This window comes from Naegleria lovaniensis (assembly GCF_003324165.1).
Source record: "Naegleria lovaniensis strain ATCC 30569 chromosome Unknown tig038, whole genome shotgun sequence".
NCBI lineage: Eukaryota > Heterolobosea > Eutetramitea > Acrasida > Naegleriidae > Naegleria > Naegleria lovaniensis.
The window spans coordinates 402,226-421,559 of NW_025407860.1; the positions used below are offsets into that span (position 1 = coordinate 402,226).

The 19,334-nt window shown below is 36.2% G+C and overlaps 6 protein-coding genes across 6 annotated transcripts; 4 read left to right on the top strand and 2 right to left on the bottom strand.

Annotated features, from left to right (window-relative positions):
* Positions 1-120: 120 nt before the first annotated feature.
* Positions 121-3,110, top strand: C9374_009412 (uncharacterized protein; the record flags this gene model as incomplete). The annotated part of the gene is made up of 3 exons (XM_044699597.1): positions 121-175; positions 309-706; positions 762-3,110. The coding sequence occupies 3 exons, from the start codon at positions 121-123 to the stop codon at positions 3,108-3,110; spliced, it is 2,802 nt and encodes a 933-aa protein (XP_044544763.1).
* Positions 3,111-3,308: 198 nt separating this feature from the next.
* On the bottom strand, positions 3,309-7,121 carry C9374_009413 (uncharacterized protein; the record flags this gene model as incomplete). Its single annotated transcript, XM_044699598.1, has 3 exons — positions 3,309-6,416; positions 6,510-6,901; positions 7,052-7,121. 3 exons carry the CDS (start codon positions 7,119-7,121, stop codon positions 3,309-3,311), a joined length of 3,570 nt encoding a protein of 1,189 aa, XP_044544764.1.
* Positions 7,122-7,196: 75 nt separating this feature from the next.
* Positions 7,197-10,786, top strand: C9374_009414 (uncharacterized protein; the record flags this gene model as incomplete). Its single annotated transcript, XM_044699599.1, has 3 exons — positions 7,197-7,260; positions 7,399-7,856; positions 7,970-10,786. The coding sequence occupies 3 exons, from the start codon at positions 7,197-7,199 to the stop codon at positions 10,784-10,786; spliced, it is 3,339 nt and encodes a 1,112-aa protein (XP_044544765.1).
* A 626-nt stretch (positions 10,787-11,412) lies between these two features.
* Positions 11,413-12,504, top strand: C9374_009415 (uncharacterized protein; the record flags this gene model as incomplete). Its single annotated transcript, XM_044699600.1, has 2 exons — positions 11,413-11,722; positions 11,891-12,504. 2 exons carry the CDS (start codon positions 11,413-11,415, stop codon positions 12,502-12,504), a joined length of 924 nt encoding a protein of 307 aa, XP_044544766.1.
* Positions 12,505-13,505: 1,001 nt separating this feature from the next.
* C9374_009416 (uncharacterized protein) lies at positions 13,506-14,024 on the bottom strand (the record flags this gene model as incomplete). Its single annotated transcript, XM_044699601.1, has 1 exon — positions 13,506-14,024. One exon carries the CDS (start codon positions 14,022-14,024, stop codon positions 13,506-13,508), a length of 519 nt encoding a protein of 172 aa, XP_044544767.1.
* Positions 14,025-14,780: 756 nt separating this feature from the next.
* Positions 14,781-15,167, top strand: C9374_009417 (uncharacterized protein; the record flags this gene model as incomplete). The annotated part of the gene is made up of 1 exon (XM_044699602.1): positions 14,781-15,167. The coding sequence occupies one exon, from the start codon at positions 14,781-14,783 to the stop codon at positions 15,165-15,167; it is 387 nt and encodes a 128-aa protein (XP_044544768.1).
* Positions 15,168-19,334: the final 4,167 nt, after the last annotated feature.

Consider the following 19,334-nt stretch of genomic DNA (forward strand, 5'->3'; position numbering starts at 1 on the left):
GTGGGAAAGTTTTACGGTGGTGGTTTTGGAATTGAGGCTTCTTGCGTGTTTTGCCTCAATCGTCTCCATCACAACCGTAAATTTTTACAGTATTCTTACCCAACCACACACAAAAGAAAAATGCCAACAACAACAATGGCAAGTGCTGCCCGCAAGTTAGGCACAATAGTTGTCGGTAAGTGATTGATATGAGGTAAATTCCTCTCTTGCCGAACGAGTAATTTATTTTCCGGACATTTCTCATGAATTCATTCATTTACTATACCTGATCATGTTTCGCACAACTCATCATTCATGAAATCGTGAAGTGGCTTTCATCATTCTCTCAAGTTTTGCAATCATCACCATGGCACAAGACGATGGTGGAGTGAATATGGCCTCTACTGAACAAATGCAACAGCTAAAGGCTCAAAAATCTGTACACCTCAATTACTTGGAGGTTTCCAGTGTGTTGAAAAAACAAGCAGATGAACTAACGGCATCTCAAGCAAAGAAGAAACTGTTAGACACAAAGGAGGCCATCGAATTATCTGCTCCTTTCCTTGAAACATTGAATGTTACTGAAGATCAATTTATTGCCATGCTTTCAACGAAACAGACTCAGTTACAAAGTGTCATGAGTTTGGATTTGGAATTGAACAATTTACTTGCACTTACCCAAAATTCTGCTGATATGGTCGGAAAGAACATCAAAGATTTTGTAAGCGTAAGTTATTATTTGTATTGTTCAGTATTGTTTAAACTTACAACTTTATCATTAGGCATTCACTAAAAAAGCATATACCACAGAAGAATATTACACCACAAGTAAAGAAGCTGTCAATGACACTGTAATTCTCACACCACAAGATTCCATCTTACCAAATTTTGGCTGGAATACTCAGGTTAGAAGAATTAGAAATCGTCTCTCAGTTGGTTTGAAGCATGTATTAATGTTGGGACAAAATGGAAAACTTTACTCTACTGGTATTGCATACAATGGAAATCTTGGAAGAACGAACACAGATTCCAGACTCTTGTACAATTTACCTGTCGAAGGACTTGATGGATTACAAATTCTTCAATTTGATGCCAACTATTACTTTAGCTTGGTTCTCACTAACGATGGAGTTTATAGCTTTGGTATTAATGACTACTCTCAATTAGGAACTGGAGATAGAAATCCTAGGTTAACAGCAGGAAAGGTCTATGGATTTGGATGGCAAACTATTGTACAGATTGCTACAGGGTGGAGATCATCCTATGCCATTGATTCGAATGGTAAATTGTGGGCATGGGGAGACAATTCAAAAGGTCAACTTGGTGATAGAACCTTTTCCGAAAAGAATCGACCATTTCCTGTATATCCATATGGTGCTATGGGTTCCATTCCAGTTGTTAAAGTTTGTGGAGGAGGTGAATTTGCTTTGGCTCTAACTTCCAACAATACACTCGTTTCATGGGGAGATAACTCATTTGGTCAATTGGGAAACAATAACATCTCGGTGACTGTATCTGGAGAGCCTGTACTGGTCTATCAATCAAGCGAATTGTCTGGAAAAGTTATTGTTGATATTCAATGTGGTTATGATTATGCAATGGTACTTTCCAGCACAGGTGAAGTTTTCTTGTGGGGTAGAAATGACAATGGACAATTAGGAGTTGCCTTAACAACAACATATTCCGCAGTTCCCAAAAAGTTGACAACTCTAACGGGTTGTACTGCCTCTCAAATCTTTGCTAAACATCATAGCTCGTTTGTGTTATGTACCGACAATACTCTTTGGAATTGGGGTAGAAATGACGCTGCTCAACTAGGTACTGCCGCAACAACTTCCAAGATTCCACTCCCTCAAAAGATTGATCATACACTCTTCTTAACTTCCGATTTCTCAACTCTTGGATATCCAAAAATTATTGAAGTAGCAACGAACAAGTTTAACACGTTCATGATGACAACAGATTTCAATATTTGGGGTTCTGGAACTTGTGGTGACGAAGCCAATTTGCAATATGCTTTCTTTTATGGTGAGTCTACATCCAATGCCGCTGCATGTTCAAGACAAGACTGTTCTGGTGTCACCTGCACTTATCCAAGAAATTACATTTTGACTACCGCCAATTATGCTAAAATGCCAACATTTAATGATTGCTATCTCCCACTGCATATGAGACGAGCTCCTTATTTTGAAATTGGATCAAGAGCCTACTTGTTACAAACTGAAAATGTTGTTCCCACTCGAGTTGGTAATGGATTTAACATGTACTTCAAGGAGTTCAACGAATCCGAAGATGCCTGGAATGTATTGGAACGTGATTCATCACTTGGTAATGCTTTCCCATCCTCATTGTATAATAGTCATTTTTTGAAATCCAACGAGTTTGTTTACTTCTTTGGAGGATTTGTAAATGATGACTTGTCAAGCAATATTTATAGAGCTCCCATTTATGATGTGGAGAATGGATGGCAATTATTAGAGGCAAATTTACCTTATCCTGTTGCTTCTGGAATGACTGCTGTGATCAATGGTTATTTATACATTTTTGGTGGAATAACCTCTGTTTATAGCTATACAGCTGGTTCTTCCAAACCAATTCTATCAACTTCTGTGACGGACAAGATTATTAGAGCACCCTTAGATAACCTTACCAATTGGATGGTAGTTCCAAAGGTCCTTCCTTCAAAACTGCACAGTGGTCACATAAGTATTATTGACAAATTTGTTTACATTTTTGGTGGAGCTACCGACTATAGAAAATCAGACTGGAACATTTATAGAGCACTGCTTACTGATCCAGCTACTTGGGAAATGACCTTTGGTTTGTTACCCTTCTACACAGCCAATGCTGCTCTTGTCTCGACTAAATCTCAATTATTCTTGTTAGGTGGAGCACGCGACAGTAACACCAACGCTGGTAATTATATTGCAGTGGGCCACAAGTCAGATCCTGTAAAATCATGGATGGCTAGTGATCGAGTATTGCCTCCTGATGCCGCACAGTCACTTATTCCCGTTGTTAGAAATGACACCGTGTTGTTATATGGATCTGAAATTAGAAGAACAACTCCATATATGGCACAATCGGCAAGGACGGGTCGTGTTTTAAAACTGTCTCTTGGCCTTTATTAGTGTAATATTATTATTAAATCAATCAGTTGAATAATCAAATAATTGTTGAAGTTGGTGTTAACATGAAACCAATTTACAGTGGTGAGCTTTAGAATAGAAAAACATATCCGTTTTCAAGGTTTGTGGGCACGAAAAGTAATAAGGACGTAATGTTTTCAGTATTTTGAGATTAATTTATTAAAATTACAAACATTCACTCTATCTAATATAGACGGTCATTGGTGTTGTTGTGGCACATCCCAAAAAAGAGCTTTCCTTAAAACAGATTCCAGTTGCCACATAGTCACCACAACAACTGTATGTACAACCTCCCCAATTGCACACCGACTTTTTCGTAATGCCTACTGCATTAGCTCTATAACCCTTACTTCCTCTAAAGTTATATTCAACAATCCAAATACCTGCTGAAAGTGGAATATCTCCTTCCCACAAAGTTTTATCAGTGAGAGACAGTTTATAGTCGGTGGTGGTATCCTTCGCTCCGTCAATGTAACCCTCAAACAGACCTCCGCTGTCTAATGTTCCTCCATAATAAGGAGAGGTATATGGATCTCCAAAGTTTGTGTTCAGAATAAATCCTGATCTATAATTGTTTACGATGATTGAGTTAGCCGTTTTTCTTTTGAACCAATGCTTTTGGTTATTTGTGGCAAACATAACATCAGTGAAAGGAACTCTTCTCAAATCAGAAAAGTATCCTTCCTTATTAAAATCGAGCCCATTGGAAGGAGTTGCAGTTAATAAATTAACGGTGCTGTATGTTTGACCGACAGTGTAATAAACTGTCCAACCTCCTCCATCTGTAGTCATGTCACAATATACCTGAATTGGATTGCTTGTGTAATCTGGTTTAATCCAGTACCATCCATCTCCAATGATTCCTTGATAGACAAGTGAGGTGTTGGTTGGTTTTCTGTATCTATTACAAGAGATTGCATAGGTTCCATCTGCATATTTTCTAACTCCGCTAACAGCAACAATTCCAAATTTTTCACACTTTGAGCCAAATCTTCCATTATAGCAGTGACAAGTATCATAATCGAGACATCTTCCAGCAGCAGAACAAACATTTGGATTTGACGCTTCAACACCGAAACAGTAAAAACATAGTAATGGATATTTCTTACACCACGCCTGAGTTCTGCTTGGATCGTGAATAGCCATCCATGAGCCAGTAATGTCGGTCTTGTTACCAAAGGCCATATAAGGGCCTCCAACGCCAGTGGTGGCATTAGTTCCTCCGAATGCGTACATTGTATCGTTTGTGGAGGCAACTTGACCTGTATTAATCATGTAATAAGGAAGAATACCAAAGGTGTGTTCCCAAACCCATGGTGTTTGAAGTGTTGCTCTGAAAATGTTAATTTGTGAAGTTCCTACAGTTCTGGCTCCACCAAATAGATAAATATAATTGCCAACAATTTCCCAAAATGCTGAATGAATAGGTACAGGGAGCTCATCATTCATAGTCTCCCATGATGTTAAATCAGTGAGAGGAGCTCTCATTATTTTTTGAGACACAACTGAGTTTGCTTTTGGTGCAAAATCAATGCTTGAATTGTACGAATATAAGGAAGTAATTCCTCCAAAAATATAGGCATAATCACCAATTGGAACAAGCATACCAGAGGCTACAGGAAATGGTAAAGTAAAGTTGCAAAGTTCCCAGTCATTTTGTAAATCATAGATAGGACATCTATAAACTCTATCAGAAACTTCATCATTGACAAAACCTCCGAACAGGTAGACATACTCGTTATGTTTCAGCAAGTGAGAATTATAAATCGAGTCAGGAAAACCGGTACCAGTTTTGGCATTAAATTCCACAAGCTTCCAATCATAATCTCCTTTGGTAATGTTGGAAACATACATGTTGAAACCATTGTTTCTTCTTGTTGGAATGGTATTTTCTTGTTTGAGTAAATATGCCAAATCTCCCATATCAAAATATATTGGTTTACGATGATACCAAACCAAATTCATGTTGTTTTGGTGATTAACATTGGTAAAGTTTCCACCAATGTGATACACAAATCTTTTAGGTACACTCACCCCACTCCAGAAGGGAGGATTCAAATCCATACATTCATGATTCATGAACATGAGTGTATTTGGACACTTTCCAGTTGCTTGTATTGAACCATCAGCATAGAAAATGTAAGAGTTGTCTTCGTTGGATGTAATGTCTACAATAGGTTGAAGAGAATGTCTGACCAAGGTTGGAAGTAAAATATTTGAACCAATAGAACCTGTTCCAGTTTGACCAATATCATTCTTTCCCCATGAAAACAATCTCTTGTCTGAACAAACAACAAAATTAACAAAACCTCTTGTGTGAATTCTTTCTGCAACACAAGACAAGTTATTATAGAGATATGAAACAAATTTTGGAGAAAGTGAATCCAATGTTGAATTATCTCCAATTTGTCCATTTTCATTGGATCCCCATGAAAAAACTAATCCATCACTTGTGAGAAGTAAATTATGTTTCGTTCCACATTGAATATCTGTTATTTTTCTTCCTTCCAAATTTCTTAATTTTACCTTCACTGGTTCACCTTGACTCACTGTATCATTTGTTCCCAATTGTCCAAATGTATTGTTACCAAATGACACCAAAATATTGTCACTCGTGAGGGCAATTCCATGGCTTTGACCTGCACAAACTCTGACAACAGTACTGTTTCTGAGTGGTCCTAACAACTGATAGACAGCAAAAGGTCGGTTCTTTTCATCAAAAGTTCGATCTCCAAGTTGACCTTGATCATTGGCTCCCCATGCCCACAGTTTACCGTACTCATCAATGGCATATCCAGAGCTATAACCCAATGCTATTTGCTCAATTTTGTTACCCATACTGAAACCATTCACAAATGTTGCTTGAACCTTGGTCTTTGTGCCTCCTGTGGCGAGTTGTGATCGATCGTTAAGCCCAAATGAATATACTCCCTTATTGGTTAATACCAAGTTAGAATATCTATTGGCTTCGAATTGATACACTTCAAGACCATCTAAACCTTCGACTGGATACTTGTACATGAGTCTAGAGTCTTGAACTGTTCGTCCAAGATTACCTTCATAGTAAACTCCTGTCGAATAGAGTTTACCATTGGGCATTAACACAAGAACGTGCTCCAACCCTGCAGAAATTCTATTGCGTATTCTAGTAATGTTTAACTGGTTGGCTGTTTCTAGCTGTTGAAAGAGTCCTGGTTTTGAATTCAAATGAAAATGTTCATTTTGTGTCCTTTCAAAGTCCATTTGTCTGAAAAATAATTCATCTGAATAAGTTTGTTGGGTGTAATTCTTTGGTGGTCACAGATTGAGTTTTAAACAACAAAAATAGGTTTGTAACAATTGAAGTAAATAACACATATACTCCAACATACTATTACTTACATTGACGAGTGTGGCCACATCATAACCAAGAGAATCAATAGAATGTTTGGTGAGTGTAATCAAATTGGTCAATTCCAATTCTAAACTCATTGCTTTTACGAGCTCTTGTCTTTTGAGAATATTCATCTGATCAAAAACTGTTGAATTAATGTCCAGAGTGTCCAATACTACAGATGCTTTATCAAGAGCATCCTTTGTGTTCACTAATCTTTGTTTGGACTTTGATTCAAAAAACTCCTTTAGTTCGGTTTTCAGGTTTGTTTCTAAAACTGTAATGTAGCTTTGTTGTTTGTCCTTCAATATTCTGGCTAATTGCATTTCAAGTTCTTGAACTCGGTTGTCTGTATCCATACCGACAACGAATGAAGGTGAATTGTTGTTCAATTGAAAAACTATCAAGTTGTTGTTGTTTGTAGTAATGGATACAATCGGTTGCGTTGGAAATGTAAATATTTACAATGTTAATAAATAAATAAATAATGCGGTTCGGATTGTTGAATGGTTGAGTATGATTCACCTTATTTTCAATCATCATCACTTACCATTAAGAAGCAGAACCAGCGTAGCGAGCAGTAATGCCCCCACCTTCGTTGTTGTTGTTGGGCCAGTCATTTTATATTTTTTTATGCTGCTACTGTAAACATTTTGGACCTTATCATTTACAGTAGCATTAAAAAAAACCGACGAATGATGCCAACAACAACAAAGGTGGGAGCATTACTGCTCGCTACCTTAGTTCTTCTTCTTAATGGTATGTGATGATGATTGAAAATAATGCGTTTCTTTGGACAAATAACAACAACCATTCAACAATATCCACGCCACCTACTACAACCAACTCATGGAATCAACCCAACCTCGATTTGAATTATACACGCTTTTCGTCCAGTTTTTCTATTAAACAATCATAACTCATTCGTTGTTTTGGGGAGTACGGACAATCTAGTTCAAGATTCGGAGACGCAATTCCCATCTTCAAGTATATATAGAAAGACAAGCACAACAACCGGTTCTCTATCCACTGAAGATTTGAAAACAGCACATCAACTCAGAGACAAACGAACAAGCTATTACTCTGTCCTGGAACAAGATTTAAAAAAACAATTCCGAGACTTTTACGATTCCAAAGTAAAACAAAAATTAGTGGACACCACTGATGCATTGGATCAAGCATCCGCCATATTAACAGAACTAAATATTAATGAAACAGTATTCGCAACATTGACATCAGCAAAGGAAGCTGATCTTATGGCATCCATTAGTACAGAATTGGAGTTAAAAAAGACACTTGCTTTAACACAATTTTCTGCTGAGAAAATATCTGAAAATCTGTTGACACTTGTGAATGTAAGTTGTTATTGTTTCGAGAGACATTCACATGATCATCACGAACAATAATTACACAAACATTTTTTCAAAAAAATATGTTGGTACTTTGGTTCAACTACACTCGGACCTAGAACTACACATCCCGCACATTCGGAGAAGAGGTTTTTGTTAGACAATTTACTTCTCGATATGCCAATGACCATCATTTTCGTTTGAATTCAAGACGTGGTTCTTTTCAACTTCTTGAAAGATCACACAAAAACGGTATCATGAGAATTCGGAATAGGATCGCTGCCGGTGCTGATCACGTTCTTGTATTGATGCCTAACGGAAAGTTACACTCAACAGGTTCTTATTTTGAGGGTAATTTGGGACGATCAGATCATGACTCAAGATTATTATACAGACTGCCGGTTGAAGCACTTGACGGCTTAGAGATTTATCAATTTGAAGTTAATACCCACAGTAATTTAGTTTTGACCAACAAGGGCATATATACTTTTGGGGTAAACAACGATTTTCAATTGGCAACGGGTCTGATATCTAATGTGAAAATTCCCACCAAAATGAACGGCTTTGGAGGTAAAAACATTACCCAAATTGCGCTTGGATATGATGCTGGATATGCCATTGATGAGAACGGAAAGCTATGGGCATGGGGTGCTAACCATAAAGGTCAACTTGGAGATCGAACTTTTGATCCAAAAAGTAGACCATTCGCCGTATATTTCTATGGTATACTAAAGGGCAAGATTGTTTCTAGAGTATGTGCAGGCAAAAACTTTGCTATCGCTCTCACAACTGATAACACACTTATTGCTTTCGGTGATAACACATTTGGACAATTGGGAACAAATGATACAGTGAGTCAAGGTGAACCAGTGAAGGTAAAATTAAGAAATTTGGAAGGAAGAAAAATAACAGATATTCAATGTGGAACGAAACATAATTTACTTCTCACAAGTGATGGATTAGTTTTTTCATGGGGATCCAATGAAAATGGACAAATTGGAGATAATTCAACATTGGATTCACTTTCTCCAAAATTTGTTTCATATCTCTATAATAACTTGTCTTGTGTTGCAGAAAGAATTCACACAAGAGGTTTTGTTAATTTTGTTGTTTGTTCAGACAAGAGATTGTTTTCATGGGGAAAGAATGATATTGGTCAAACTGGAACAGGTTCTATTGGTTCAAATATTTTACTTCCAACCTTGGTCAGACATTCTCTTCAACCTATTGTAGATATTGCTACATCTGAAAAATCTTCATTCATTTTCTATGCTGATGGTTCTATTTTTGCCACTGGTAAATGTCAAAACACCAGAATGTTCTTCAACCATGATTGTATTGACTCTTCACCATTATACTGGAACGGACGTACGTTCTCGGAACGATTTTTATTCAATTTAGACGGATATTTTACTCCTATATCCATGCAAAACGATCTTCATCTTGCTTGGTATTACCGTAAACCTGTGTACTTTGAAATGGGAGATTTGGCATATTTACTCAAACAAGAAAACACCATTCCAACAAGAAGAAACAATGGTTTCAACATGTATGTTATGAATCATACAGAAAATGAAGAAGAATGGAAGATTGTGGAATACGACTCGCATGAAAACTTGGGCTTTCCTGATTCGATTTATAACTCTCATTTTCTTAAACACAATGAATACTTTTACCTGTTCGGAGGTTTTGTGAATGATGAAATTTCTGATAAGATATATCGATGCCCAATTTTTAATTTAGACAAAGAATGGGAATTATTACCTTTTACTCTTCCTACACCTGTTGCTTCTGGTGTTTTAGCTTCTAGTGGAGATTATGCCTACATTTTTGGAGGTATTACCTCAATGTATTCCTATAACTCTACAATAGATTTTTCACCAAGAAAGAACACAGTAGTGACTGACAAAATAATGAGAGCTCCTTTAGCTGATTTAACCTCGTGGGAGATTGTATCTGACGTTCTACCTGTGCCAATCCATTCAGCATTTTGGGAAATACTTGATGACTATATTTATATTTTTGGAGGGTCACGAAGCTTTGGAACCTCTCAAAATAATATATTTAGAGCCTCGCTAAAGACTCCGACTATTTGGGAGCACACATTCAGTGTTTTACCTTATTTCATGATAAACACTGGTCAAATAGCATCTGCTGATGGTGACATTTATTTATTTGGAGGAACCAATTCCACCTCAGGAGTAGGAGGACCATATGGCGTGTATGCTCACAAAAGTGACTTGATGTGGAATGCCATTTTTGACCCAAATCGAACAAGTAATTGGTGCTCAAAATATCCTTTCATGTGTTACACTTGTTTTGGTTTGGAAGCTACCAATTCTCAAGTATGCTCTTCATTGGGAAGGTGTATGGATTATGACAAGTGTGTTTGTCCAACTGGAATTTTTGGTAACAATTGTGAGAAAACAAGTATCGTGGCTTTTAATGGAATCAGAAGATATGCAGATGGAACTACTGCTGCTTCATGTCAGGAATATAAATATCCAACAAATTCAAGCAAATTGTATGAAGGCATTTCTGGGTCTGGGCTGTATATGATACAAAACGACACGGGCATACCTCCTGTAGTTGTTTTTTGCAACATGGTTACTAATCCTCCATCAACTGCAAATTACACCTTGTTTCTAGACACGACTGGGTTTGTAATGAACATGAATGAAAGCCGATCCAAGTACAGTACTATTCAAGACCCAATTCGTCTACAAGAAAATAACGAAGGCAACGGAATTTACAAAATATCACTTCCCTCGTCGTCACCAAGTGCCATGATTTGCTTAACGCCTCGTACTGGTTCGGAAATACTTTGCAGTTATTCAGGAGTGTGTTTTATTGATGTAAATGGAAACACCCAATGCTCGTGTGGAAATGGATACTCAGTACATGATGTAAATGGAATTATTACCTGCAGCCGTTGAAGTGAAATCAACAATTCCATCAAACGCTACCCAGAAGCTGTATTAATGGCGGCATAGTTAGAACACATGTTTGTTTTAGACGTTTTGTTATAAAACTTTTTTGTACTATTATAATTGATAGCATTGTTGCACACGTGATTTCTTACAATTTAGAACGTACCTATCCATCCACATGTGTTACAAGCGACTGTCGACAAAATGCAATTCATCAATTCTATCACTCGTTATCTACATGACAAGATTGTGAGATTAGCGGAGAAATTAACATCCAAAATGCGATTTGACCGTGTGCTTCTTTGTGAATTCGGGAAGTGAAGGTAATAAGTCGATTGGCTCGTGTTTTTACTTAAAGAAATACAATTATTGCATTGGAAAACACATACCATGGGACGACTGGCACCTCAGCTGGTTTGTATTGGAAATTTGATTTTAAAGCACTTAACAACAATTCATTCGCCTTGGTACTCATCCAGTGTGATGTTACACATTTGGCACTCGTAAATACCGAATTGACATGAATATTGTCGATGATCACAATCCTGTGTCATTCCTCAAGAATGCAAATAGATTTGTTGAAGACGTGAACAATCCTGACCATATCAATTTATTCGTTTCCACTCTCATAAATGAAGATATCATTAAAACCAAATTTGGAGGATTTCACTCGGATGGAAAAACCTCAAAGAGTCAGCATGAAATACCACACAGAAAGCAAGACCAACAAAATTTGTACCTGTCTCAGAGAAGCTCTCACTCAAGTCTATAAGAAGTACATTTCATCCATTCTCACAACCTATGCAAATATTGAACAAACAATGCTTGAAGATGCTTTGCAAGTAATTCGAAGTTTGAAAACTAGTGACAAGCTTATCAAAAATTCTGACTCTGAATTGAGTTATCTCGTATTTTTGGTCGATGTCAATACCTTGACTGCAGGTGAGTGTTTGTAATTCTTCACTTTTGACTTTAGGACTTGCCACACAAATCAAATATATGCAGTGCCGAGACCATACTTCAATTTCCTGTTGACATCAATGTCTGGTACTCTTAATAAGAGTTTCACAGCTTCTTTATTTCCCTCCCAACAAGCAGCATAAAGAGCAGTCACTCCATCTGTATTGACAATCACTCTCGTTCTATTGCATCGAGCCAACTATCGAGTAAGTTCTATTCAAGAAAAATCATTGGTCATTAAGAAAGAATTGGACGAGTCAAAGACCAAGGAAACACCTTCAATGGCTCCTGAGCTTGATATATGTGGCATGGATTTGCATGATATGTTTGATCTTGATCCAAAACCTGAGTCAACACCACAAGTTACTACGTTCAAATCACCTGTTTTAGAATTCCAGATTTTCAAATTGGATCAGTTAAAGAAGCAAATTTTTATTAACGCTAAACAAGACTGTGATACTAATGATAAGGATATGCAAAATTCGACAAAGTTTTTAAAAACTATGAAAGACATGGAAGAAAATAATTCAAAAGTTATTGCAGATCAATTATTGAAAATTCAGAAAGAAAAGGAGGAGTTACTTGAGAGATTTAAAAAACAAGAAGAAGATATTGCAAAACAAGAGGAACAGTATGTAAAACCTTTGACCAAATTGGTGAATGAAGTTGCAAAATTGATTGAGGTAAAGAAAGAGAAGATTAGACAAAAAGAGGAAGAGGAGAAAAATCAAATAGAAGCAAATTATCAGAGTTTATTTGATTAAAGGTTCTTCATGATCGATTTTTTCAACTCTGACGATCAAGAAAATCGATTCAGGTCGATCATAATTGATTTTTTCGATTTTGGACGAAAAACATCGACGTTGAGAAATGAATCGTGTTGAGGTAATCGATTCAGGTCGATCGTAATCGATTTTTTCGACTTTGCACGAATATGTTTCTACATTGTAAACAACAACAAGAGTTTGGAATTAATTGGAGGAAAACTAATGGGTTTGTAACTCGCCAAACATAGGGCAGGAATGTTTCGATTGTAAACAATAAATGAGTTTGGTTGAGCATTCTCAAAAATTTTTATGCTCAAAAAATTTTCTGCATACTCGAGCTTCGTCTCTCATTGCTTTGCTTAGTGACTTCCCACCCATCGCACTCCCACCCTTATCATGCTTTCTTAAGCTTTTCAAGTTCCTTTTTCGCTGATCCTTAATGTTCTTGGGGTAAGGAAGGACATTATGACAGTGCGGGACTGCCTTGTTCGAATCTTTTCGACAAGTAGTTGAATATTTATTTTTATAACCTTAATTTATTTTATTATTAATTTTACATTAATGTGACATTGTCACCACCTTTGACACCTGGTTTATTTATGATAATATGAGCTGATCACAATCCATCTCTTCTTCATGTGATTTTCGAAAAAGTGCAAATAAAAAATCGACGATTTTTTCGCGATTTTTTTCGAGATCGAAATGAGCGACATTGATGCGTTTCTTCCCGAAAACGATTTTGCTTGATGTTGACGAGATACGATGTTGATGCTGATTTGTTCTGAACGTAGTGAAGGGCAGGAATGTTTCGATTGTAAACAATAAAAGAGTTTGGGTTGAGTATTCGAAATAATTTTCATGCTCAAAAAATTTTCTGCATACTAGTACTTCGTCTCCCTTTGCTTTGCTTCACCCCTTGCTCAATAAAGTCTAATGACAAAATATGCAGAAAATCCCTCAAACACCAATCCTTTTCCAAAGGATGGATGTTTGGCGAGTCACAAACCCATTAGTTTTCCTCCAATTAATTCCAAACTCTTGTTGTTGTTTACAATGTAGAAACAGGTGAATTCTAAACACTTGTTGTAGATCCAACGAGCAGTTCCCATCCACTGATTCAATGTTGTCCTTTCTTGTTCATTGGGGTAGAGACGAATTTTCATCGATTTGTCTGCTTGCAATTTTTGGGGCGTCTTTTGATTCTTTTTTGCTTTCTTGAGCTGAGGTGGCTTTTTAGAGTTATCAAAAGCCACATTCTCTGTTATAGAGTGATGAATATTGAGTGGAACATCAAACACTGGCTTGGATTCAATTACAGTGAATTGAGAAAAGTTGAACCATCCGTCAGTGCATCCCTTGTTGTTGTACTGATTAAACTCATGAAAGGAATCTCTTGAACATGCCCAAAGCTTATCCGATACTTGTTGTGAGTACTCATCCCAGAATGGAATGATGCTGTGTGCAAGAGATGGATTAGTAGGAGGATGAGTAGGTTCATCCTCTCTACTTCTCTTCATTCGTTGAGATTAAGGTTGTTGTTGAGTTTTTTTTTTGATAACCTCAACAAGAGTTGAAACTCTATCAGTATTGAATGACTCATTGAATTGAAACTCTATCAATTTGAATAACTTGATTCATTCTTTTCGTCCGAACTGATCATGGAAAAGTGAACGCCTTGACAATTCCTTATCCACCTCCAAAACAACACTTTTGATTCAAAGAATGAATGAATGGTTCGTCAGGAACTGACTGTTGATGATTATATTTACTTGTTGAATTTGTAATAATTTGTGGCTTTTGCTCTTTTATTTTAGTGCTGAGTAATTTAAAACCGATTATAAAAACAAAACCTCCAAAACAAACCCAATCCAAGCCAAGACAACACTGGCTATGGTGTTACAACAACATTTCATCAGCTTGATTCGGGTGGATGTTTAGATTGTATTTTTAATTATTTGCCTCAGGAAGAGAAAATTCCAATCCTAATCGATGATTATGAAGAGTTGAATTGGGATTCATATTTTTATGATGATGATGGTGATGATAATATTGAACTTGGAATTTTGCTCTCATATTTGTCATTGGACGACCATGAATCAAAGTCAAACAAAGAGAAATATATTCCAAGTAACGGGATTACTGTTGTGCCTGACGATTATTACGCCAAAAATCAGAGCAAAGGCAAATTTATTGGAGTACTTTCCGAAATAACACCACTCTCTTGCTTTAAATTAATATTCACTGACGATATACAGGAAAAATTTCTCTCTAAAATGAACGATAGAAGGCAATCACGAGTTGATCATATAAAATTGCGAGAAGGAACTAGAGGAAAACCCTTACAACCTAACATCAAAACAGATCGTTTGGAAAATAGAGAAAATTATGTCAAACGTTGGACTATTCCATTTACATTAGAGGACTCAAATAAATTCCTATCATGCTTTTTAGCAATGAGTGTGTTTGCATTGCCAACATTGCACGACTATTGGGAAAATCCAACGTTGAATAATTTAGGGCTTGGATTGTTCTTTCAAAATAGATTACCTAAACATAAATTTTTGGAAATGTATCGATGTATTGACATTGATGTCGATGATTGGTTGGATTCCATTAAAGAGAAAGCTCAAAGTATTTGGGATGTATCAACAAACGTTTAACTCGACGAGTCAATGATTCCTCACAAAGGAAGAAAATGTCCTCATCATGTTTTCATTCCTAGAAAACCTCATCCACACGGAATGAAATTATTTACGGCAGCCTGTGAAAGTGGATATATATTCAATTGGATGTTGCATAAGAGAACGAGTGAGGAACCTAAAGACTTACCATTTCAAAGAGTGATTAATCCTCATTATGAAAGAGGGTTTGGCTCCACCTACTCTTTTTTTTGAGCCATTTTAACGACTTTACTATCAAAAAAAAATTTTGATTTCAATAAGTCCTGTCCACGGTCCGAAGTTAACTGCTGAGGACGAGATATACTCAAATCCTAGGCTAATTTTCATTTGCTTTCTAATGGTGTTGAAATTTCTAAGAGATGTGAAGTGGTTGTTGAGTTATTTCACTCTGAATTTTGAAGGTAAATTGGCCCAAAAAAAATTTTAATGTTGTAAATGAAGAGAGGATGATTATTTATTATCGGACTGGTATTTCAAACTGTAAAACCAGAGAGAAGCAATGAAATTGGAACACAAGGTTTTTGAGGACTTGTAAATTTTTTTTAAAAATATTTTGCACTCAAAAATTCCAAGTTCAAAATGATAGAGAGGTCCAGCGAAAATATGAAATATAGCTCTTTTTCAATAAATACTGATCAGGTGTATCTCAAATTGATATATGAAGTGTTACTCACCATGTAGAACACTAATATTATGGTTGTGTGCTGATGACTGACTCCTGACGCGGAAATGTGGTACTCCTAGCCGCTGAATATGACCGTGAGGGTGATGTTGCTTGACATGATCCTCTCCTGATAATTAAACGTAGAGCGTTGTGTGTGTGAGAGATTTGTAGAGTATTTGTATTGTTTGTGACATGAACAGTGATGTACCTGTTGAATGAATCAGCTCCAGTGTTGGAGAGTCGGTTTTTCGCTGGAGGTGGAATATTTTTAAAAAATTTCAAAGTTCAAAATGATAGAAAAGTCAAGCCAAAACTTGAAGTGAGGCTCAATTTCGATAAATACTGATTGATATCATCTCTAATTTGAATATGTTGTGTAACTCACTGGGTGAAATATTGTTATTAGATTTAAATTGAAGAAACAGAAACTGACTTGTGAGAAAGTGCACGTTTCTCTCCAGAGGCTTTTTTCATGATGATCTTTGGGTTTGGAAGTGCACGTTTCTCTCTTAGGGTTTGGATAGGTGACCGCCTTGACTTGTAATCTTAATTTTTCGACATGCTTAATGATGGGATTTTTAATTTTTATGAAATCGTCGGGGATGGAGGTATATCTATGTGTTGATATGACTTTCATCCATTAATTATGGGTAATTATTGAACTGTACTCGCTTAAAGTAGACCTCTCGTGCATGGTCGGGTTTTTCGTCATCTTTGATGTTGAGCTTGATCCAAGCATTTCATTCGATAGATTTTGAAGAGTAGTACATTCGTACTAGCGACATCATTGGATAGTGAGCTAAGTTGGTTGAGTCGTTCAACAAATGGTGACAGGTGTCAAATTTTTGATAGAATTTAAGCGACACCATTTTTGTAGATCTCACGAAAATAATGGGGGTCATGATAGAGCATTCGATCAGGTTTAGGGTAGTTTTCGAGAAAATCAAGTTTGAAGGAGTTTCAACGAGGTCAAAAATGAAATGAAAATTTTTCAAAAAAAAATTAATGTTTCTACATTGTAAACAACAACAAGAGTTTGGAATTAATTGGAGGAAAACTAATGGGTTTGTAACTCACCAAACATCCATCCTTTGGAAAAGGATTGGTGTTTGAGGGATTTTCTGCATATTTTGTCATTAGACTTTATTGAGCAGAGTCCCGAGCATTTGAAAAGGGGTGTAGAAGGTAAAAAACTCCAAAAACCGCTCAGCGGAAAAAAAAGGAGAAAACCAGAGAAACGCAAGGAAGTAAGAAGGGTTTGGAAGTGCACGTTTCTCTCCAGAGGCTTTTTTCATGATGATCTTTGATTTCTAGGTTACATACTATATATCAACAATTAGGTATTGATGTTATCTAGATGTACGTTTTGAAAATTTTAATATTTGTGAAGTAGTTGTTGAGATATTAAGGATCAAAATGAGCTTTCCCGGTCAGATCACGTCAAATGTCCCTCTTGACCAAAATATATAAAATAACGATTCCATTTCTTGGACAGATATTAGGTTTTAATCCATAGAATATTGAGAGAGTTGAATTTTTGGTAGCTACTAAGTAGTTATTGAATTACACTTTAATACTTCTCACCAGTCCGAAAGTTGTTATAACAAAGTAACCATTACGATTTAAGGATTACTTTTTTCACGTATTGATAGGGTCTGACCTTTAGAACGTAATCCACATCTCTGTTGAGGAAACTATGAAGTAAGTTTTTATCATGGTCGAGTTAAATCAGGACAGACGATTTTGAGGGCTAAAATTTCTTCAATTCAAAAAAATAAAAAAATGCTCAAAACAAACCAGAGAAAATAATCCGATACGACTCTTCTGTTTCTTTGGAGATTGACTGATTCAGTTTTTCGATAAACCAGTGATTTCTATGTTGTATAATACATTGTGTAGAGTATTTTTATGACAATTGATGATGGATGTGATCATTATTGGTGGAGTATCATGATGAACGTTGTGGTAGTGTGATACCATGTCCTTCCGAGAGTGAGTTTGTCATGAACAATACACATCAACGTGTTCATCATGATGAGTATGACACATCCATGTTGTTTTTACTCACTGATTCAACAAGATGTGGAAGTGGTGTTTCACTCTTTCAGCTAATTTTTCTTTTTCACATGATATTACAATACTGAACAATTACAAGAATATCACAGTGATTTTTTATGATTGTGCACACTAGGATACTGTTATTTTGAAATTTGTGGAGTTTATCTATATGAGTTGATTTTGTTATGAGACACCTGAGAAGTGAAGAAAATGATTATTAATTAATTTTTGAAGAGTTGTCAGGGGAGTGATACAGATAGTTTTTTATGGTTGATGGGATGGTGTTCAACACATTGACGTTAATTGTTATATTTGTTCATGTCTAGAATGTATTGTTGTTGAGCACCTGAGAAGATTTCGTTATGAAGTGCATTACTGTATGAGACATGGTTTTTTCCTAGAGTTGTTGCAACCACCCATGTGTTGATCTTGTTCCACTGTGTTGTTATTGATGTTGTGGAGTGTTGTGATTCATTGTGTGACAGAAGGATTCTGTCAGGTCATGTTTGACACTTTTTCATGGAGATTCTGTGTTGATTCATGATGGCTACTTTGAAAATAAAGAGTTAACTCAGTGATTTTCATGATCAGTGCATGTGAAATGTATGGTGTATGTGGTTGATATGCGTCAATGTTCATGTCATCTTGATTTTGAATTTTGTCTGGATTTACTGACCCTATACTTCCGCATTTAGAATTTTTCCAAAAAAATGTTGTTGTGATTGATCAGTGTTGTTTGATGTTGTGATGACGGAATCATGATTGAAATCATTTGTAGTGATGGTAGATGTGTCTTTCAACCGTATTGGATACGTCTACCATGTTCGTTGTTATCACCAAACGGATGAGTGTTCAAAGTTGTTCATGAAGAGTGATGAGATGAAACATAGTTGTTTGAATGTTCATTCAAGTTGATAAACATGCTTGTCATGATGATGTGATCACGTGATAGTGATTGTGTTGATCCATCAATTGTATGTGTTGAGCAATGTTTCAATCATTACAATAAAGTTTGATGTTGTGGTGGATGACATCTTTGTTTTGTATATTAAATATTCTTTCATGATCATGAAGTACTCATGTCAGAGTGTGAGTCCTATCATTTTGAAGTGTTGTGTATTGTTGTGTGCATGGTGTGATATGAAACTTTGAAAAAATTGTAACATTTTCTTTATATGTTGTGATGATGTTCACTACTCTTTGTGAAATTGATTTATCATGTTTGCCGTGTATATGATAACATATCTATGAAGTATTATTGAATGTATATTGATACTTGCTGAGATAATTGATAAATGTTAACTTTGGAGTGTTTGGAAAAATATGGTCTTAGTCTCTTTACATGGGTTTGATAGAAATTCTACTCTTTGGGTTTACTCTTTGGGTTTACTCTTTGGGTTTACTCTTTGGGTTTACTCTTTGGG